This window comes from Cydia strobilella, chromosome Z (assembly GCF_947568885.1).
Source record: "Cydia strobilella chromosome Z, ilCydStro3.1, whole genome shotgun sequence".
NCBI classification, from domain to species: Eukaryota; Metazoa; Arthropoda; class Insecta; order Lepidoptera; family Tortricidae; genus Cydia; species Cydia strobilella.
In genome coordinates this window covers 48,129,937-48,152,534 of record NC_086068.1, presented here as the reverse complement: position 1 = coordinate 48,152,534, position 22,598 = coordinate 48,129,937, and the positions used below count along the sequence as shown (strand labels likewise).

At 36.7% G+C, this 22,598-nt stretch overlaps 1 protein-coding gene and 1 non-coding gene across 3 annotated transcripts in view; one reads left to right on the top strand and one right to left on the bottom strand.

Annotated features, from left to right (window-relative positions):
* The window catches only part of LOC134754813 (ATP-binding cassette subfamily C member 4-like), an 86,156-nt gene that overhangs the window by 56,781 nt on the left and 6,777 nt on the right, over positions 1 to 22,598 (top strand). Inside the window, exons 4-24 of one of the 2 annotated variants that reach the window (XM_063691200.1) lie at positions 758 to 983; positions 1,093 to 1,190; positions 3,257 to 3,454; positions 7,128 to 7,254; positions 8,267 to 8,413; positions 8,915 to 9,105; positions 10,297 to 10,461; positions 14,658 to 14,795; positions 14,960 to 15,127; positions 15,587 to 15,727; positions 15,835 to 16,055; positions 16,144 to 16,277; positions 16,488 to 16,697; positions 17,967 to 18,197; positions 18,408 to 18,514; positions 18,647 to 18,770; positions 19,007 to 19,177; positions 21,255 to 21,382; positions 21,742 to 21,864; positions 21,945 to 22,067; positions 22,159 to 22,319. In XM_063691200.1, coding sequence (XP_063547270.1) covers positions 758 to 983; positions 1,093 to 1,190; positions 3,257 to 3,454; positions 7,128 to 7,254; positions 8,267 to 8,413; positions 8,915 to 9,105; positions 10,297 to 10,461; positions 14,658 to 14,795; positions 14,960 to 15,127; positions 15,587 to 15,727; positions 15,835 to 16,055; positions 16,144 to 16,277; positions 16,488 to 16,697; positions 17,967 to 18,197; positions 18,408 to 18,514; positions 18,647 to 18,770; positions 19,007 to 19,177; positions 21,255 to 21,382; positions 21,742 to 21,864; positions 21,945 to 22,067; positions 22,159 to 22,319 — 3,332 coding nt within the window. Of the gene's footprint in view, positions 1 to 757; positions 984 to 1,092; positions 1,191 to 3,256; positions 3,455 to 5,346; positions 5,474 to 7,127; positions 7,255 to 8,266; positions 8,414 to 8,914; positions 9,106 to 10,296; positions 10,462 to 14,657; positions 14,796 to 14,959; positions 15,128 to 15,586; positions 15,728 to 15,834; positions 16,056 to 16,143; positions 16,278 to 16,487; positions 16,698 to 17,966; positions 18,198 to 18,407; positions 18,515 to 18,646; positions 18,771 to 19,006; positions 19,178 to 21,254; positions 21,383 to 21,741; positions 21,865 to 21,944; positions 22,068 to 22,158; positions 22,320 to 22,598 lie in introns of both variants that reach the window. The other variant, XM_063691199.1, reaches the window with a different exon arrangement.
* Positions 9,345 to 9,417, bottom strand: Trnas-aga (transfer RNA serine (anticodon AGA)). The gene has a single exon. It is a non-coding gene; the product is annotated as a tRNA-Ser (tRNA).

The window sequence follows — 22,598 nt, the reverse complement described above, 5'->3', positions numbered from 1 at the left end:
TTTTTTTTTTCAGTTAGAGGCTTGAAACTTCGTAGGTTGTGACAGACAAATCTCATGCGTTGTATAATAATTACCAAATGATTAACCGTCCCTACTTTGCTGCATAATGTTCTATGCTCATGTAGAATATATAACCACCAACATACAAATCCACGCGTATGAAGTCGCGGGCAACAGCTAGTGTTACATACTGATAATGACCGGCAGCATTCATCTCCTAAAATGTATATTAAGTAGATAGGTACAACATAACTAAATACTAAATGTTTAAATGACTTGATTTTGTGAATGGGGCACTGAGGGTGTGGGTAGCTACCAAAACCCGTGCTGCTACGCGAAAATGATCTTATCTCCTAAGAATCCCTCTTCCTTTCCTAATATTTTAATTAAAATTCCCATCTTTTAAATTTAAGAAATTCCCTTGATTCCTCATGGATCTCATTATCAGAATATAGTTTGACAAAAATGTGGCCAACCGCCAACCTGTGAGCATACGTATACCTTAAACAATTTTTTTTTTCCAAATCGGTTGAAATATGTTACAGTTCTGAGGTTTAAAAATAATACAATACAAACAAACATACAACCGAATTGAGAACCTCCTTTTGGAATATTAAAATTTGGAATAATGAATTACGTACTAAAATAAAAATAATATCCTTAAGTCGATTAAATAATCATTATTCGACAAAAGGTCAGTAGGTACCTATGTCAATTTGAGTAGCATATTTATTGTACCCCCCACCCGACCCGACAGGTGATGCGCATGAGCTCAGGCGCGCTAGCGCAGACGACGGCCGGCCAGGTGGTGAACCTACTCTCCAACGACGTTAACCGCTTCGACTACGCGTTCATCTACTCTCACTTCATCTGGCTGCTGCCGCTGCAAGTTGTGCTCGTCTGCTACCTCATCTACATCAAGATCGGGTACGCCGCCATCGTCGGAGTCATCGGCATCGTGCTGCAAACCATACCAGTGCAATGTACGTTCAATTATATCTTCCTCCATTTTTCAAGTGATTTTATGATCTGTCTAACAACACAATATGTCATATGTTATGAAACCGTAAAAACAGTTTATTGTTCTTGCAGCTTATATGAGCAAATTGGCTGCTAGGTTACGAATGAAGACGGCACACAGAACCGATGAGCGTGTCCGAATTATGGATGAAATTATTAACGGCATGCAGGTAAACTCGTCATATTACTTACTTGCGTCATATTAGAAAATAGGTAATCTTTACTGGAAGTAAAATTTTATGCAAAGTGTACCTATTTTCATTTGCATTATGTATGGGTACGTATCCATGCATTAAAATAGGCAAGTATTTATATTATTTATATTTTATTGCATGCGTAATATATCCGTAGCGTTATAATTATCCACGACCATTCATTACCAGACGTTGATAAATAAAAATATATATATATAAATTCTAACCAATAAGAGCACAGAAAGTTCACTCGGTATTACTTTTATTGATATATTAAATATATATGACGTTTAAAAATGATTAGAGAGTTATGGTAGCACACGGACATATGATAGCACAATCAGAATATGTTAACTAAAGGGTCATTTTTCATGTCCACGCCATTTGACATTTGGGGACCACAAGGAACCGCAGCCATCTTGGAAAATCAGTGCCTTCCTGGAAAAAATCGTATTTTACTCTGAATATACGTATTGTATGGAAATATGGTGTAACGCAACATTAAAGCTTATTAAATTCTACACAAAAAAGTCCTACAATTTTTTTCGGAAAAATTAAATCTTGTATAAATTCTTGCTGAATCCAGATTGAGCGCTTATACTTTTCCAGGGGACATTCTCTTGATATGAAATTTGGATGAATAGCAATTCCAGTTATGTCCATACATTTGTACATGATCTATCCCAATATCAACATTTTTCTCGAGTGCGACTTAACCAAAAAGTAGGGTTATAAATAGGTTTCAGCACTGCGGTAGCAGCATTGCCTGTCACTATGCCTGTCACTTTCGCACTTACATACTTGTTAGAACGTGACGGGCATGGTGACAGACGACAAAGATAGACATAACTCCGTAATAGATTGATACAGTCTAAGGAAAAAACGTGCCTCGAAAATCAAGAACATTTGATTCTCGAACAGATGGCGCCACTACCTTATTTGGCCTACTCTCGAATAGATAGCGTTGACGGTTTAGTTTGTTATTTAACAATTTTAAGGCATATCAGTCAAAATCATTTAAAATTTATTAATTCAAATAAAAAAAATCATTTATCCAAATATAAATACATTTTATGATATTTTTATACATCTTCATTTTTAGTTTTAATCGTGTGTCGATAGATGACAGTGAATTAACTGTGGCTACAAAATTTACTATGACAGTACCGCTCTATCCTGTTGCTGTGTCCGGGCTTTGCAGACGATAAAAATGCGACCGTGCTTAGCCCGCTGATGATTCTCTACACCTTGAAGCTCAGGATACTGGACGGATTTATTCAAATGACGTATCAATAGATTCCACTTGACGATCACAACCTGTTTACACTTGTTTTATTAAAGAAAAAACAATACAGCCGACTTGAGAGGATGCTGAATGTGAAATTATATTTTTCCTTCTAGTGCCTAAACTATTGAGCAGATTTCAATAAAAATACATCAGTAGGTAACTAATTGGAACACCATATACAAATTTAGTAAAATGAATAAGGGAAAAATTCCTAGGGCTAAATAATGTGACGGCAACAACAGATTTTAGGTCTTAGATGGGGCTTAGACAATAGGACAGTAATAAAATTTGACACTTTCAATCCCTGGGATCCCTGTTTGCATGTCTTAAAATTTGAGCTTCGGTGACCCCGGTGATTAAACGCCATCTTGAAAAGTGTACGATTTATTTAGTTAGTACAGAATATCTGGGTTAAGTGTGAATACTGTGTATGGCGAAACGAAAAGTAGTCGATTGTGATATCTGATATCATATGAAAACTGTGACCATTTCATGAATAAAATTTGCTAATCTAATTCACATAAAATGTACTTTTTAAAGATATAATTTTACATGTATGAACTGCAATACGGGTATGCAAGTCAGATTCACACTTGTCCGGTGTTTCATAATATTTAATACCTTTTTAATATTTATTCTGTATAATTAGCCCATCCTAACGTACCTATGTACAAAGACAATAGATAAAGCATCATCTGAGGAACATCTGTTTCTTAATACAAGAGGCTGGTTTCATATAAACCAAAATTTTCAGGTGATAAAAATGTACGCATGGGAAAAACCATTCGAGCAAGTGGTGGCGCTGGCCCGTCGCAACGAGATCAAGTGCATCACTCAGGCGTCGTACCTACGCGGCGTGTACCTCAGCTTCATGGTGTTCACGGAGCGCCTCACGCTTTACATCACCCTACTCTCTTACTCACTCTTGGGCTTCCAAGTCACGGCGGATATCGTAAGTACCTACTCACCAAACACAATATTTACCTATATCATATACACTAATTAAATCATTTTTGAGGCAATCATTGATGACATTTCAATTTAATACCACTCGTAAAAAGTTACATATTTCAAGACAGCTTTTTCATGAGATACTGAGATCCGCACTTCCTAGGAGTCGTGTATTCCCAAAGTCAAAGCTAGCTCAGCCGTGATTCTAGCCTAAATTAGAGCTTATGGCTTTGATGTCAGATAGAAACTTGAAGGCCATCCTAAAAACTACTAAATGTAAAATATCAAACGATTTAGACAATAGGACAGTAATAAAATATGACACCTTCAATCCCTGGGATCCCTGTTTGCATGTCTTAAAATTTGAGCTTCGGTGACCCCGGGGATTAAACGCCATCTTGAAAAGTGTACGATTTATTTAGTTAGTACGGAATATCTGGGTTAAGTGTGAATACTGTGTATAGCGAAACGAAAGTATTTTACTAAAAATAAAGACAGTAGATAAAGCATCATCTGAGGAACATCTGTTTCTTAATATAAGAGGCTGGTCTCATATAAATCAAAATTTTCAGGTGATAAAAAGTGAAAATAGGAAAATATGAAACACTGACCATCATGCCTAACAGGATGAAGAAATTAAAGTTTAACTAATTTAATTTCCCTGAAGAAGCTTTTTGACGACCGGTCTGGCCTAGTGGGTAGTGACCAGACCAGACATAGAAGTTTTTGTGGCAAAAACGAGTGTTTGAGAAAATGAAACACCGATAAATCTGTTATCGATAAGTAATAGATTAATATTTAAAAAATTCAAGAATGCAAATCAATTACAAAGCGGTACATAATTTCTTTATTACATATATTTAGCACTTACTTAAAAATTAAAACGTAAACATGTAGTATACCGTGCCAAAAGAATAGAAAACTACCAATATATCAAAAGAGAAGAAGATAATGAACGTGTTGTGTATCGCGATAACTAGCTTCTTATTACATGTAATAAATATCTATAACGTTAAGGTAACATCGATAACAGACATGTCGATATTTCATTTTGTCAATCACTGTATTTTGACACAAAAACTTCTATGTCTGGTAGTGATACTGCCTATGAAGCCGATGATCCTGGGTTTGAATCCTGGTAAGGGCATTTATTTGTGTGATGAACACAAATATTTTTCCTGAGTCATGGGTGTTTTCTATGTATATAAGTATGTATTTATCTATATAAGTATAATATCGTCGCCTAGCACCCATATACAAACTTTGCTTAGTTTGGGGCTAGGTTGATCTATGTAAAATGTCCCGTAATATTTATATTTATTTATTTATAAGCGTCCAAACAAGCTCCGAAATCTTAATATTTTTCTAAGAACAGTTTAAGAACCACTTACAAAGTGCGGACGTACTAGAGCTTTTTAAGAAGGAAAAAACGTAAAACGTAAGTGAAATTGGCATCTTGTATAATGCAATAAAAAACATGTATGGAAAGTACACTTAATACCTTATTGAAGAATTCATAAGCTCGCTCCAGACTACGCGGCGCGATGCCGCGAACGCGAGTGAGGAGTCGATTTCGCTGATTAGCGAATTAGGCTCCACACTCGCGTTCGCGGCTTCGCACCGCGATTGGCGCACGTGTGTGGAGGGCCCTTTCCACGAGTGAAACAAAAAAATAAACCATGAAGGCTTAGGCATACTTTACCTAAATACAGCCTAACTAATTATGTTTTAGTTCATTGGGAGATGGAAGGAATATTTCAAGATATGCTTTAGTTATAATATAATATCTAGGTATTTAAAATTGTAGTTTTCAAATTTAATACTTATGGCAACCGTTACAAAAATTATGACATATTGGTTAATTTGAAATGTTATCAATTGAATAATTTTCAGGTGTTCCCTTTGGCGCAATTCTACAACACACTCCAAGGCACCCTATCTATTATAATGTCTAACGCGGTGTCGTTTTTGGCGGAAGCGCTGATCTCGGTTCAGCGCCTCGAGGCGTTCATGCTGTTTGGTACGTGGGGCTCAATGCCCCCGCATGCTGTAATTGCAAACTGCATGATTATACGTTTTACAAACGCTGAATAACCTACTTCATACGAGTCCAAATTATAACTATGACTCGATTTTTTTATTTACAGAATTTTGGTACATGGTTTCAACAATAACACATAGTATGCCTATATTTATTCTCGTTGTATTTAGTAGCCGATTAAACTACTGAGTGACATAAAAATGCCTTCAGATTTGATTTACTGTTCAGGTGCTAATTAAGTGATAATATCTTTGGCCTACAAAGGAACAAAGGATAGGTCTCGCTATTTTTGCGTGGTAGTATAGATAAAGAGAAATAAGTAAGCTTAGAGTGCTCACTCCAAGTACATCACTTTCCTTACTTAATCTATATATATAAATGCAAGTGTCCTAACTGAATGACTGACTCACTAACCGATTCATCAACGTAGAGCCGAAACTACAAACGATAGAAGGTTGAAATTTGCACACCAGTTTGCATATACAAGAATTAAATTACAATAGATAAGAAGCGCTTTTGAAAAATGTAACCCCTAAGGGGGTTGAAAAGGGGATGAATGTTTGTATGGGGTGCAAGTTTTATTTTAAGCTAGCAATTAGAAACTTAGTCAAAATATATATTATTAGAACACAAGAAAATTAATTTCAGCGTTTTTGAAAATGTATCCCCTAAGGTGGTAAAAAAGGGGTTGAAACTTTGTATGGAGATCAAAAGTTTGATCAAGTGCGGGACTTGAAACTTTGTATATGAGCACATTATTAGAATACATGAAAAGAAATTTCAGCGTTTTTAAAAATTCATCCCCTTAAAGGGTTAAAAAGGGGTTGAAAGTTTGAATCCATTACAAATGCTTTGAAACATCTTAGAAAGGCATAATACAAGATTTAAAAAAAATTACGCTCTTGATAAAAAGGGGATAGACGTTGAAACTTGGTAAAAGAGCATTACATAATAAATAATAAGTTGTATAGGAGGTATGGTAAAACGTATTATTAACAAGTTTTAAACTCGTTAATAACTTAATAGGTATGTATTAAGCTTAAATTTTTTTACAAATAAGTTGTCGCAAAGCTGGCTTAAAACTTATTATAAATGAGTTTTAATATATGTATGGAATGAGCACTAAGCTAGTAAGCTATTTCTCTATGGTAGTAGGTAATTTTTAATTTGCTACGAGTGTGCTGGGAAGTTTTGCTCCAAAGTGAATAACATTAAGCAATGGTTATTAAGGTTGCTAGATTGTTGACAGAAATCAACGAATAAACGAGGACGGACATGGCGAAACTACAAGGATTCCTAGTTGACTACCCTGCAAATTTCCCCTGAATTATTATATGACAAGGCGCTATTTATTCTTATGATCGAGAGTTAGAGATGATAACTTTGTGAAACTTCGCAACTTTGACATAATAATAATCTTGTGATTGGTTTTATTTTTAGACTCAAGTCTTATGTATACTTAATTTCACACATGTATATTGTTTTGGGCAGTGGACAGGTTTAGTTGCAGCTCTTGACACCACTGTTTGCAATTTTAGGAAAATGTCTATGTGTACTTACTTACGAGGAGGTATGTAGGGGTTGCATGGCATGCCGTATTAACATTACAGCTTGCACGTTCTGGTTTCCACAGGTTTTCCCGTTGGCACAAATGTTCAACACGCTCCAAGCGACATTTGCCATTACGATGCCGAACTCTCTTGCTCAGTCTATGGAAGCGTATGCCTCCATTCTTCGCATACAAGATATTTTACTAATGGGTATGAGATGTTTTAAGTCTGGCCAACTAAAGGTGGCAGTGAAAGATGACGGCCAAAAACCTTGTATGTCTGTCGTTTCCACTTCGTAGATTTTTCCACTTCATGATCAGACCTGCCTGCGGCCTGCCTCTTATTTCAGTCATATGTGATAGTTCTGATGTTCTGATGTTCAAACTAAATCTAACTTTTCACTTTTTAATATATTTTCATTTCTCATGCTCTGAAGGAGAGTCATTGTTGTTCTAAAAGGTGTGCAGAAAATGATACGTGTCTGCACTAGAGCATTTTACGTTCGAAGTACGATTTATTACAATTTTATACGATAAGCAATTGAAATTTGAGTTTCAATGGATTTGTTATGCAATTTCCATTCTGATATTTGACTCTCCATTTCATTAATAACGATACTTTTGCCTGAATTGTTAATTGAAAGTACCCTCAAGTAATACTATAAAATGTATACTTAGTCATGTTTTTAAAAACCACATGCATTTTACTTTCCTCGCATTCGAAATGAAAAGTAGTGAAAAGTAATAGTGTCTCACTGCGTTCGAGCGCCAAAATACCTCGGCAGGAATGAGTGCCTTTCATCCCTTGGTTAAAAATCTGCTATTGCATCTTCCCTTAGTAACTATTTTTCCTTGCTTTTCTTTCATTACCTGGTTCTCGCAGATAATCAGAATTCCATTAACTTACTGTAATGTCACTGCCACTTGAGCTTGGCCAGACCGTAGATGTCTACTGTAGTATTGTTATTGTAAAAAGTGTTGTACTGTACAATTGTACATACCTGGCAATGCTGTACTAGTATCACCTTAAATTCAAACTTATTAATGTACATATTTAAACTGGCTCTGTCTGTTATTTGTTGGTAGGGGTTTGTGATGCCTATATATTTGTTTTAACTAAATGTCTGGATTCCGTTTTATGTATTGTGATTTTAATATTTTCAGTGTAATACTTTGATAAATTGTCTTGTGTACATTGTTGTAACATGTGTATTTTGTGATAGACGAACGCGAAGATCTTCGTAGCGTGCCTGACGTAGATATAGCCAAACTAGTACAGAGCGTGGAGAGCAAGAGAAACAATCTAAGCGAAGTGGACCTACGACCTAACACATTCAAAAGGATAGACGACGAAGGAATCTTTAATCCAGGTAATTACTCGTAATCTTCTTTTTAATTTTTATTGCGTCCGTTTTCTGTGCTGCGTTGATGGTGGCTAAATACTTATGAGTCTCATGAACTCAGTTATGGTAAAGCTAATCTTATGGAGCTACACCATAGTCCGTAGTAGTTTGTTTTATTTTATTGCAAAAATCCTCCATAGTTGTGTGACGTGACGGCAATGTGTCGGGAGCAGAGCCCGGGATTCTCGTAGCATTTTTGAGCTGACACAGGGACTTCTCGTTTATCGACTTCCGATTATACATATGTGTATCGATAAATACAGAATACAATATGTAAAATATTATTACGAGTAGAAGTAAACAACATGCAGTCTTATCGCGAATGAGCGATCTCTTCGAGATAACCTTTAGATACCAACTTTTAGGAAATAGACCCTTGAGGGACGCCCGACGTTATGGGGAGTTCAGGGGAAAAAAACCCATTGCATAAACAGAATTATGAACACCTAAAAATGTTAACGTACGCAGGATTCGTGTGCAACGAGAAGAACCTGATGAGCGTGGTGCCGGCGGCCCCGGTGAGCCCCGATGTGGGCGTCCTGATCCAGGACGTGTGCGCCAACTGGATCGAGGACGGGCCAGTCACGCTGCGCGGACTTAACTTCACAGTACCTAAGGGGAAACTTTGTGCCATCATTGGATCCGTCGGCTCAGGGAAGGTTTGTCTTTACACTTAACTATGATGAGCTACTCTTTACTAGGGGTGATCGTGCTGACCTGGGACCGGGACATATCCACTCACGGGACCAAAAAACGCTTTGGTTTACATGCGCCCTTACGTAGTCCCTATTTTCTTCCCTGGATATCGACATTATAGAAAATGAATTTTGTATCAAGCCGAAACGTCTGCGAACGATGTTATGAAGCTTAGAAATAAATTAAAAGGGGTAAAAATAACTGTCATGGGTGAGACTTGAACTCACAACCACTGGATCTCTAGCCCAGTGCTCTGCCATCTGAGCTACCAAGACCTCACCCAACACAGCAAATATTAATTTATAATAGTATAGTACATTTCGATGCTAGTGCGGAAAGTATGTCAGTACTTCACGAGTACCGAGAGAAGCGGAACGAGTGAAGAATGACATTTCCGCACGTGTATCGAACGACGTTTTTTAATACAGTTGCGAAAAAATAAGAAAAGCAACAAAATCAAGCAAGAAATGGAGTTCGAAACTTTTATATTATTCATTCTGTGACATCATTGACATTGACATTATGAAGAGGTGTTTTTCTAGCTTTTATTCGACTAGAATAGATTTTGTTATTATTATTGAACCCACTTCAATGAAATTTTTTTTTTCAAATGCATGTTCTATAAGACAGAAACAATTGTAAATATTAAAACATTGTACTATTATTACCTAAATATCGTTATTTACGATTATTTGTGTATCGTATATTTATAAAAACCATATCGAATGTTGCCTTTGGAAACTTAAAACATTCTTGCAGTAAGAAAATACGCCTCTTCTTTGACAGGCGTTCCGTTCCATTCAGACAACTTATTAAGAACGGGTTTTTCAACATTAAAAAATAAACGTGTGATAAATAATGATGAAGAGGTAAGTAATAAAATATGAAATATGCAATTTTTTTTTGTATTCTTACATTAACAGTAGGTTTTTATGTTAATTACGACGTTTAAAAGAAACTAATATTAACACTCATCAATAAGTAGTCATGAATTGGAACAAGTAAAAATTAAAAAAAAATTGGAAAAGTAAAAAGCACTAGTTCACGAAAACCAACTTTCCGCACGCTAAACAGCCACGAAAAGTAGCACTTTTTGAGCAACTGTATTAAAAAATATTTTACACAGTTTAATGTACATAGGTATATTTATTTAGAGTTCCGTGTTGCAATTGCTGCTGAGCGAGCTCCGGTCGACGAGCGGCCGTGTCCACCTGTCCGGGCCGCTCTCGTACGCGAGCCAGGAACCGTGGCTGTTCGTGGCCACCGTCCGACAGAACATCCTCTTTGGACTGCCTTATAATTCCAAAAAATATAAAGAAGTGAGTATTCTTTTTAATCGACCACTGCGAAGTAAACATGATATCATTTAACGTTTTGTCTCTTGTCTCTATGACTCTGGTGATGTGCGACTTGCAAAAAGAAGGGAAAATACAAAAACTATCCGAAATTGGGATGAAGTTTTTACAACAGTAACCACAATACGCATACCTTACTCGTATTGTTTATTTCTTTAAAGGTAAGAAATACGGGTGTACTTGATTAGAATTAGAGCTTAGCTTAGGAGGATAGCTTGAAAAATTGCCCCCAAACCATACCATGCACAACTTACTTTTTCACATCACCTATTCGAAAAGGGAACTTTTCTTCCCTGCTAGGAGGGATCAAAGTGGCACTTTTCTGTTCAAGGACATTTTGTTGCCAGTATGAAATATTGACACAAAGACATATGAAATTAGTATGCATATAATCGATTACAATTTCTTTATAATCGATTACGTGCATACTGCATACAATTTTTCTAACTTAAATAATATTTTGTTCTAATTGTAAACAATAAATGTAATTAGCGTAAGTAGCATATTTAAATTAAGTAAATTCATTAATTAGCGTAATATTTACAAAGAAACGTAAAAAACATTAGTTTAATAATTTAATTTTTATTTTGACATTTTAGGTCTCCTTAAACGCAGCCATACTTGTCTATGCAATTTAAAAAGTTTATATTTAAAAAGTTTTGCACAAATATTTCACAAAGCATAATTAAGCGGTTCTGTATTGTGTATAAATTTGTAAATACTTAGTTTAAATCAATAACTTTATAATAATAAATATAAGTGATATCAGTCTTCATACAATATAAATTCCTAAGAATTTACCATGTGTAATTTTAAGTGCAATTGTATATTGTGAGATAAATAAATCATATCATATCATATCATAGTGTTCTTCCGAAGATTTGGTTCAAAGGGGTAAGAGCTATTAATTTGTTACCAGAAAAATCTACAAAAATAATGTACTTGATTTTCATTGTATCATTTTAGGTGTTTGCTGCTGTCTTTGAAAATATATTAGGTACATAATTATGAGCTGTAGGTACTTTTAATTTGTCAGTACAGTCACGTCTGAAAATATCGATACGGACAAAGTGCCAGAAGTATGTATCTACCTACCTATACACTTCTATGGGCCATGCCTGAAAATAAATGATTATTTAATTTAATTTAATTTATACTAAGGTCGTGTATACATATTTTTGGCACTTTGTCCGTATCGATTTTTGCTTAAAACAATAATGTTTTGAAACCTAATATACGTATGTAATTTCCTCATAGGTGATGTGAAAAGCAGTATGTGTCACATGGTAGCAAAATTATTTCCCCTTGGGCGTTAACACTTGAATCCCTCACTACGCTCGCCGTAAATATGTCATTTTGCTCCCTTGTGACACAATCTACTATACCGTATAGCTGTTTTATTTTATTTTTTCTCGTTTATCATATAAGTGACGTATTTGTAATTTGGTGCAATAGTAGATTGTGTCATAAGGGAGCAAAATGACATATTTACGGCGAGGGCGTACATGAATTCTGAACGAAGCGAAGGATTCTATAATTGAATTCTGAGCGTAGCGAGGGATTCTAAAATAGAATCCTGAGTGTTAACGCCCAAGGTGGAAATAATTTTGCTACCATGTGACACATACTTTTTTTCACATCACCTATGAGGAAATTATTCCAAAATATTATTTAACCTAAAAAAATTGAATGCAAAAAGGAAAAAAATCAAGTCCTAGGACAGAAAAGTGCCACTTTGATCCATCTTAGCAGGGAAGAAAAGTGCCACTTTGATCCCTCCTAGCGGGAAAGAAAAAGCCCTTTTTCGAATAGGTGATATGAAAATATTATTGTGACTTAAAAGTTTTGGCGAAAAAAATAGTTAAAAGCGTTCTAACCCATTACATTCGTGAAAAAAAATATATATATATTGTAACACGCTGTATAACAAGTTCGGCTATAATAGATCCAAACCCTACGGACGACCGGGGTCATATCTCTATCTCTCTCACTCTACATTCTACAACGCGAGCATGAATGAGAAGTTTTGCGAACCAGGTCGTCCGTTTGGTTTGGGTCCACTATAGTGGTACAAACACCATTTTGTTTTTAAATGTAAACCAACATCTAATCAACATAATATTCAAACTTCATCTACATAGCAAAGGTGGAACACTGCGAAATAAATAAAAATCGGCTCTTTGTACCTAGTACTGTGTAACTCCTGAGGCCTATTTCTCGTAACTATTAGTTTATGAGTTTATTTGTTATTAGTTACTAGTGTAAAAATTACAAGTATAAATTTTCAGATTCTTAAATAATTTTACTTGACTAGTCACTAATAGTAGCAGACTAATAATATTATTGGTGTTATTTGGCTTAATGCACCACCACCCTTGCCATTTGGCTAGTTTAAAAAAAACTTCCCGCGTATTCTTGCTGTGGTATTAGGTTCCAGTGCCCATCCAATTTAATGTAACGAGAATCTTTGACTTGGACGACAAAACTTGATTTCTCTCTGTCGTCGGGTGAGAATACGTTTGTGCCATACGCCACTTACATTGGTTTGCAGGAGAGCGAAAAGAAGCAAAAAATAGTACATATCGATGCTAGTGCGGAAAGTATGTCATTACGCCACGAGTACCGAGATATCTAGCCACGAGCCGCAGGCGAGGGGCAAGACTCGGGACGAGTGAAGAATGACATTTTCGCACGTGTATCGAACGACGTTTTTTAATACAGTTGTGAAAAAATAAGAAAAACAACAAGTAAGGGATTTGAAACTTTTATATTGTAATACATTATATTTAATATATTATATTTATTTTATTTATTATTGTAATACAGTCGAAAAATAATGAAGTTGTTCAAAAATCAATTCCTGGGCCAAAAGGGGCGTGGCCAAAGGGGCGCGGCGTGGGACAAAAGGGGAGTGACAAAAAGGGGCGTGGCGAAAGGGCGTGGTTTGGAGTAAATGGGGTGTGGTAAAAGGGGCGTGGCGCAAAGGGCGTGGCTTGGGGGTGTGCCCCGCCCCACCCCTCCCCCTGTGCGCTGAAACTTATCCCTGGAATTAAATTTTAAAAAGCTGGTTGCCATATCCGTTTCGATGAGTAAATGTATGACATGACACAAAAATTTTGGATGTCACACTTTTGTAATAATTTCTGTTAACAGAGTATAATTATCCTGTAGTAAAATGTGGATATGGCACATTTTTGAAAAATATTTTTTTTCTAAAACCGATTAGTGTCAATATTAGCATATTTTTTGTTATTTTAGGAATCATAATTTTTTTTTAAATTGATATGGCACAAACGTATTCTCAGCCGACGATGTAGGTAAGTCGTTGTAAACCAGACGCGATGGCTAAAACAAGCAGAACCTTTTTTTTTAATTCAAAGGCCCCTTGAACTAGGTATAACGTAGTTATTTCTCTGAACTCTCGGAAGGAAAACTCTTCAGTGGCGAATTATAATTATTTCATCGTCCAAACTCTCAGAATCTGAGCACATTTTCGAAAATTTGTTTCCAATAAATTTAGCAAATAGTTTTTACAAGCCTTTTGAGATTAATAGCTACGCGTGTAATAATTTACAAGTGTAATTATTAGGGTACTCTTTTTTGAAACAAGACTGTATTTAGGTACTCTTGTTATTATTAGCTAATATTTATTAGTTAAAGACTAGTAACAAATAATTTACAAGTGTAGCTTCGAGAAACGCAAACTTGTAAACTTGTAAAAAGTAAGTATTAGCTTATGGACTAATATTATCAGTCGTACAGTCACAGAATAAGTAATAGTATGTACAGTCGTCAGTCTTACGTATCTACGAGAAATAGGCCCCTGAACCTTTCCATTATTATTAGTAAGAAAACGATAGCCTGCTGCGCTGCGGCCGAGGTGGCCGAGGCATCGCCGCCCGCGTTCCATTTGTAAAAGTGGTGGTGCTAAATAAATAAAAATTTAACTCAATAATACTTATTCCAGCATGTGTTTCTTTATTATTCATTGCTAAATTGTTACACGATTACTTGATTGCCTTTTTACAAGGCTTGGGCCCGAGCGATAATTAATTTGTGTCCACAGGTGAAGTCATAATTATTTTTCTATTGTCATCCTTGTTTTTGTAACAGAAGTTTTCACGGCAAAAATATTATTTAACTCCTTCTTTATATTTAAGGTGGTGAGAGTATGCGCTCTGCAAAAAGATTTTCAACAATTCCCTCATGGAGACCAAACATTGGTTGGCGAAAGAGGCGCTTCACTCTCTGGCGGACAGCGGGCGCGAATTAACCTCGCACGAGCAGTTTATAGACAGGTGAGTGTCATTTAGATGTCTCAAATATTTCTTGTTGTTATAAAAACATCATTACGACAAGTTAGTACACTGTATTTCGCGGGCGGTCAAACCCAATAGGAATTATGGTGTAATTGTAATTTAACGGATATGCGGAGTGATTGATTGTTCGGCGCCGGTTTTAGGCGGACATCTACCTGCTGGACGACCCGCTCTCGGCGGTGGACGCGCACGTGGGCCGGCAGCTGTTCGACGAGTGCATCTGCGGCTACCTGCGCCACGCCACGCGCGTTCTCGTCACGCACCAGCTGCACTACCTCAAGGATGCTGATTACATCATTATTATGAGCAATGTATGCCTACATAATTTGCACACTGACTGCTTTATTGTATTCAATAGTACACGGTTTAGAAAAAATAACATAAAAAATTCATTATCCGGTAGTATGTTGATGTGTTAAGAACAAATAAGCCTCGAGAATTTAACTTCCTCAAGCTCAAGTGTATATGCAGAATACAAAATTAATAATTAGTAAAAATTCGCTGTTTGTGGACAAACTGAGCTAGAAATTTACTGTATCTACGGTTGAATAGTATAATAGTACAATAGGAAATATAACATTGTGTTCTAACACTTTTAAAAATTATTCCTACGACGAGGCAAATAATATTTTTGATGTTGTATTATGTTACTATATACGAGTATACTCGTATCTATCGATCGACGCTATATTGTCAATCCACTTTTCCAATAAGTTTATAATTACTAATAAGTAAGTTTTTCCTAATAAAAATGCTTTACTTTTTCATAGGGCGCTGTAGAAGCAAAAGGAACTTACGCGGAACTTATAAATTACGGAAAGGACTTCGCTAAACTTTTGAGTGCTACTCAAGAAGACGATGAAAAAGTTGAAGAGAAGACGAAACCAATGTCAAGACGAACATCGGCCCGAGTAAGTGCCAAAAACTGAAAAAATCAGCTATCCATCCCAAGCAACAACACCATTTTGACATGGCATGCGAAATGTTAAAATATGTGACAATATTTTTGGTCTCGTAGTTGTCGACAGCGCGCCGTCCATCATTGGCAGAGTCTACCGGGGGCGAAGTGCCGGCTCAGGAGATGGAGGAGGAGGAGCGAGAGTCGGGCTCGATGGGCTGGCACGTGTACGGCGCCTACCTGAGCGCCGGCGGCCGTGCGCCGCGCATACTGTTCATGGTGGTGCTGCTGATCGTCGGCCAGCTCGCGGCCACACTCTGCGACTACTGGGTCACCTTCTGGTATGACCATGCTACCGATTCGGGCTAAAATTGACATATTTTGTATATTATCGTCATAGCTGTCAAATGTTTTTATTCTTATTCACAGGACTAATGAAGTTACCTTAAAAAAAGAAAGGCAATCCAACAGCACTATTAAGGAATACGATCGCAATTTGGAAGCGCCGGCCAACACATCGTTCTCTTTCGCCAGCTACTTTTCTGGCATTGAGCAACAGTCAGGTTAGATTTTGCTTAACCATTTTGCAAAACAATAAGTATTTTGGTACCTAATAAATAAGTACATATGTGTTAATAAAATCATGTTATGTTAAATAACAAAATTCCTTCTTCGAGGTCCGCACCCCTTATAAACAGAGGGTATTATTTCATTTAATTAACAAACAAGTGAATCAAAGCGTATGTTGCATATTTATTTGTCACACGTTTCAGATTTAGACATCCACGCGCACATCGGGCCGCTAGATACTGCACAGTACTTGTACGTTTATTCGGCTTTAATCGTGTGCTGCATCTTCTTCATCACGGCGCGCGCCTTCATGTTCTTCAAGGTCTGCATGACGGCCTCGCGCAACCTACACAATGACATGTTCCACTCCATGCTGCGTGGCGTTATGCGCTTCTTCGATACCAACTCATCAGGTATACACCACCATAACTGCTTTAATACTTAACCAATATTTCTTATGAGGGGATAGAACATGATCAAGTTCCACAGGTCTAAACGATTCCTAATTGTATGTACTATCTCAATGACATTGCAAGAACTAGGTAACCTTAACCAAAACTACCGAATCCCCCCTGATAGGGGTCCCCTAGCGTCCTCTGCTACATTCCAACATCTTCCAACCCCTTAAATTGGCGCCCCATTTCGGTTGATTTCAGCGCCCCTTCCATAACGGTCACCGCTCTATATTTATGTGTGTTACCATACCTAAGTATATCTTTGTATGGAGTTATTTTATTCATTATTATTTTAGGTTACTTAGCAACTCAGCAAACTGGAGCGTATTCAGAACATCTGTATACGTTTCATATTTGGATTGCGCAAATTCGACCATGTATCTAGCTTTCGTGCGCAGCTCAAGTGGCTTCCTATTCGGCGCAGACGTAACCTTCACACTCTTTCTCTTCTTTATAGCATATTTTTTAATCCTGCAACTCCCCGTTATCTCAAAGACTGGTTTAGCTATGAACAGTCTATCAGATCTTCCCAAAATTATCTTCTTAAAGTCCCATCATCTACTTCTAAATGTTTTAATTATTCCTTTACGTTCCAGGCAGTTCGGTTGTGGAACTCATTACCTTCCGACTTAAGGCATGCTAAATCACTTCATATTTTTAAAACTCAAGTAAAAGAATATTATTTATCACTTCCGTAATGTTATTTTTATGTCCTATTCCTATGTCCCTAATTGTTGTTGGCCCCGTTGTGGTGTTTCATATATATTCGTAAATATGTTATATATGATATTTATTTATGTATGGTAGTGTATGTAGTTTATACTATTTGCTATTTATGTATGTGTATTATTAGGTATTATTATTTCTCAATTTCTATCACTCACTGCATCACCTACTCACATTACTTGTTTTTTTGCCTTGTCTCCACTACCCTAAGGTTGTCTGGAAGAGATCGCTCTTTAGCGATAAGACCGCCTGTTGTCTACCATAGTTTAAGTTTGTATGTCATGTCCTTTTAATATTGGTGAGCAATAAAAAAGATTTGTATTGTATTGTATTGTTACTTACTACTTAGAATCATGTAGAAGGTACAGGTAACATATAGCCTGGGAAACTGTTAATGACAAACATAAATAAAGTACCTACATCGGTTTACTGTACTAAACAGTGTTGTGTAAAAGCTTTCAATTTGTAAATGGCTTACTATTTACTTTTATTTTATTTCAGGTCGCATTTTGAACAGATTTTCGAAAGACATCGGTTCCTTAGATGAACTGCTGCCTCGGTTTCTATTGGAATGTATTCAGATCTACTTGGTGATGTTCAGTATCCTGGCTCTGAATGCGGCGGCGCTCGTTTGGACTCTACTGCCAACTACAATTATTTTGCTCCTGTTTTACGTTATTCTTCAGATTTATCTGAAATCTGCACAGTCCATTAAACGTCTAGAAGGAACTAGTAAGTGTTCTGTAATATTTTGGTACTCTGAAGATCACTGATATTTCTACAGCTAGCAGTATCTATGTATCACCCCAAATTATGTTTTGCTTGCTTGCCAATAACTACTCGTCGCTGCTTCTAGCACAATGTGCAGGCTAGACTATACGTTTTTAAAACTTGTTATCGACCGTTGTCGTTGCGTACTGAGGTCATTTTTTTGTATTTCAGCGCGCAGTCCGGTGTTTTCGCATATGGCTGCCACATTGAACGGCATCAGCACTATACGTTCTGCAGGAGCACAGGAACGGCTAATAAAAGAATTCGATCGGTTCCAGGTAAAGCATCTACTTACGACTTATCACTAATAACAGAAATTAAAGTTTGGCCTCGGCATTCGTTCCGAAAAATTGTAATGTGTAAATACACACAAGAGTAGGTATATTTCAATAACACCAACTTTGTTTCAGGACATTCACACTTCGACTTGGACCAGCTACCTAGCTAGTGGAGTCACTCTTGGTTTTTGGCTAGATTTCATTTGCGTAATATATTTGGCAATCGTCATCATCGCTTTCCTTGTTATTGATAGCAGTAAGTATCTAAGTAACTAAAGAATGATTGATTACTAATAGAGTACCTAATACTCATTTTCAAAGAGAAAAATATTGCTCCAATACAATTTTACCAGGTTATGAGACTTATGAGCTCCGGAATTTCGCCTACTGGAACTATTCTCAGTATTTTATTTACACACTGTTTATGAGCGTATACTTGCGTACCTACCTAATTATTACTTCCGTGTCGAATGTTGCTTTGTTTGTCTTTAGAAACCATATTCTCCGGCAACGTGGGTTTGGCCATATCGCAGACACTGATTCTAACCGGAATGCTGCAGTTCGGTGTGCGTCAGACGGCCGAAGTTATTTCGCAAATGACGAGCGTTGAGAGAATATTGCAATACACGCACATAGAACGCGAGTCACTCTGGGAAAAAGGCGGTAGGTAGTCGCTGATTGTTATATTAGATATGTATTCTAGAGACAAGTGGACTAGAGGCAAGCGACTAACAATGTTATTGTACACTGATACGATCATATTATACTTATTGTTCTTTATAATTTACCTAACACTATAGGACGTATAGTGACAATGCAATATTACGGTACCATGGAGCTGACCTGATAATGGAGACAGGAGGTGGTCATAGGAACTCTGTGATAAAACAACGCAACCTAATTGTGTTTGGGTTTTCTAGAATTGTCTGGATGAGTATTGGAAGGAAAAATACAGTCGGCGATAAAAGCTTGTACAAAAATGTTGCCAAAAACTTATTCTCTCTCTCTTTCCACTATGTTTTGTTTTGCTTTGTACATGTAATATAAACTAGCTGTTGGCCGCGACTTCGTACGCGTGGATTTGTATGTTGGTGGTTATACAGGGTGGGATTTCTAAATGGTTCAGTGAGGGCAGGTACCAGATCCCGTGCTGCTACGCGAAAACGGTCTTAGAAGACCTTCTCTCGATTTCAAATGAATGAAGATTGGCGTTTACAGATTTTGGATAAATATACAGGGTGCGAGAAAAAGGTCATTTTTGACAAACTTTTCTTTTTATTCCAATCGATCCCATTCCTATCCAGGATCAAAAGCTTGTATGGGACCAAAAAAATTAACGGCTAGAAAAGCCACAAATCGAGGAAAATTTCCATACAATTTGTATGAAAATGACAACTTTTATTTTTCACATGCTATTTTTTATGCCCATCGATTCCATTCCTATCCAGTATCAATATTTTCCTAAGGGTCAACTTACGGTAATGTACTAAAAAGCCACAAATTAAAAAAACTTTTTCTATACATTTACTATGGAGAAAACGTGAAATTTTGTATGTTTTTTCTAAAATCTGAAAACGCCAATCTTCATTAATTTGAAAGAGAGGGAAGGTCTTCTAAGAGCGTTTTCGCGTAGCAGCACGGGATCTGGTAGCTGCCTTCACTGACCCATTTAGAAATTCCACCCTGTATATTCTACATGAGCATAGACCGTTATGCAGCAAAAGATATCAAAATTTGTCTTTCACAAACCACGAAGTTTTCAGCCCCTAACTGAAAAAAAATGTTCTCGATATAATCCCTCTCAACCCTCTTAAAATGTTCGCTTTCGATGCAAACTTTTTAAATACAAACTATACAAAAACGGTGAAATCAGTTTTCGTGTCCCATTACCAAGTTTCAAGTTCCTACCTAGCTTAAAAGAAAACTTGTACAACATATAAAATTATATCCCCTTTTTAACCCCTTAGGGGTTGAATTTTTAAGAACGTTGAAATAACTTCTTTTGCAATTTTATACAATACCTTTCTAAGTGCAATTTTATACAATGCCTTTCTAAGCAGTTTCAAAGCATTTGTAATGGATTCAAACTTTCAACTCCTGTTTAACCCTATTAGGGGATGAATATTTAAAAACGCGTAAGTTACTTTTTTGTATTCTAATAGTATGCCTTTATACAAAGATTCAAGTCCCGCAATCAAAAAATTTTTTGATCTCCATACAAATTTTCAATCCCTATTTTACCACCTTGGGGGATGAAATTTCAAAAAATGCTGAAATGAGTTTTCTTCTCTTTTACTTAAATATATTTCTACCAAGTTTCAAATTGCTAGCTTAAAATAAAACTTGAACCCCATACAAACTTGCATCCCCTTTTTAACCCCCTTAGGGGTTGAATTTCTCAAAGTTGCTTCTTATCTCTTGTAGACATTATAAATGTAAACTGGTGTGCAAATTTCAACTTTCTAGCTTTTGTAGTTTCGGCTCTGCGTTGATGAATCAGTCAGTCAGGACACACGCATTTATATACATATATATAATATATATATATATGTTATAATAATTGGTCAAACCAAATTGTCAGTAAATAAGAACAAAAAAACTATACTCATCCTTTTCTTTTCGGTGCTAGTACTATTGTAAGACAAAGATAGTATGATTATCTCTGTCTGTTTGAAATTAGACAGTCCTTTGACAAACTATATTTAGATAGATATTCATTTGAAATTCGCTTCCGTTACAGCGAAGGCAACTCCAAAGGGTTGGCCGTGGCGCGGCCGTGTCGAGTTCCGCAACGTCTTCATGAAGTACAACTCAGAAGATCTGCCAATCCTTAAAAACCTCAACGTAGTCATAGAAAATGGATGGAAGGTAAACACTATTTATTTTCTTTCATTATTTATTTAGTTGAGAAATTATCGCCACCGACGTCTACAGATACGAACATCGCCGAAATACCAAACTAATACTATACGCCTGCTATAAGATCCATCGGTTCCATGGTTCCTCGGTTGATGGGAAAAGTAGTAGCCGAATAATAATTAATAAATAATAATAATTAATAACATTTGGGAATACGGGTATTTAAATAATAAGATAATAAATAATAATAAGATTACATAAGTTACTATTAAAGAATTACAACAGCGTATAAGATAAGTAAAGAAGCTTATTATTATTATTAGAAGTGTACCTTCTCAATCAAGTGCATGAATATGCGCGTGATTCAGGTCGGAGTTGTGGGGCGCACGGGGGCTGGCAAGTCCTCGCTCATCAGCTCGCTCTTTCGACTCGCCATCGTCGAGGGCGAGGTGCTTATCGACGACGTGGACACGGCTCAGTTGGCTTTACAGGCAAGTTTAAATAGACTCATATAATGCTGTTTTTCATTTAGTCACGAGCTAAGTATTACAATATACATTTATTCCTGCAGGATTTACGATCCAAGATCTCCATCATACCTCAAGAGCCAGTTCTCTTTTCTGCGACAGTAAGATACAATCTAGATCCGTTCAACAGTTACGATGACGAGCAGCTATGGGGGGCACTTGAAGCAGTAAGACTCATTTTTATATTTACTAGCTGCTCTATACAACTTGCTTATGTAGCACGTTCTTATATATTTTACAATATTATTTTATTGTCAGGTTGATTTGAAGGCGGCTATACACTCATTGGACTTCAAAGTGTCAGAGGGCGGGTCGAACTTCTCGCTCGGACAGAGACAGCTGGTGTGCCTCGCTCGGGCCATTCTGCGCGGCAACCGCATCTTGGTGCTCGATGAGGCTACCGCTAATGTTGATCCTAAGTGAGTATATATACCCATTGATTGTATTAGTTACAGACGACTGTATACAATTAAACTACTACACACGAACACTACACGAATAATTTTTAAGAAAAAAAAGACGATTTCAATGGGGGATGCCGGTGAAAGATTATTGTTGATGGTGCACTCTTAGATTCCATACAATGAAATTAAAAAGACAGCATCTTTTGCCTAATTATGTAGAAAAGGAGGTAAAAACCACCCACTTTTCTAGTAGCATTTCGTGTCTGTAAGGGTCGCAGTTCTAACCTAACCTAA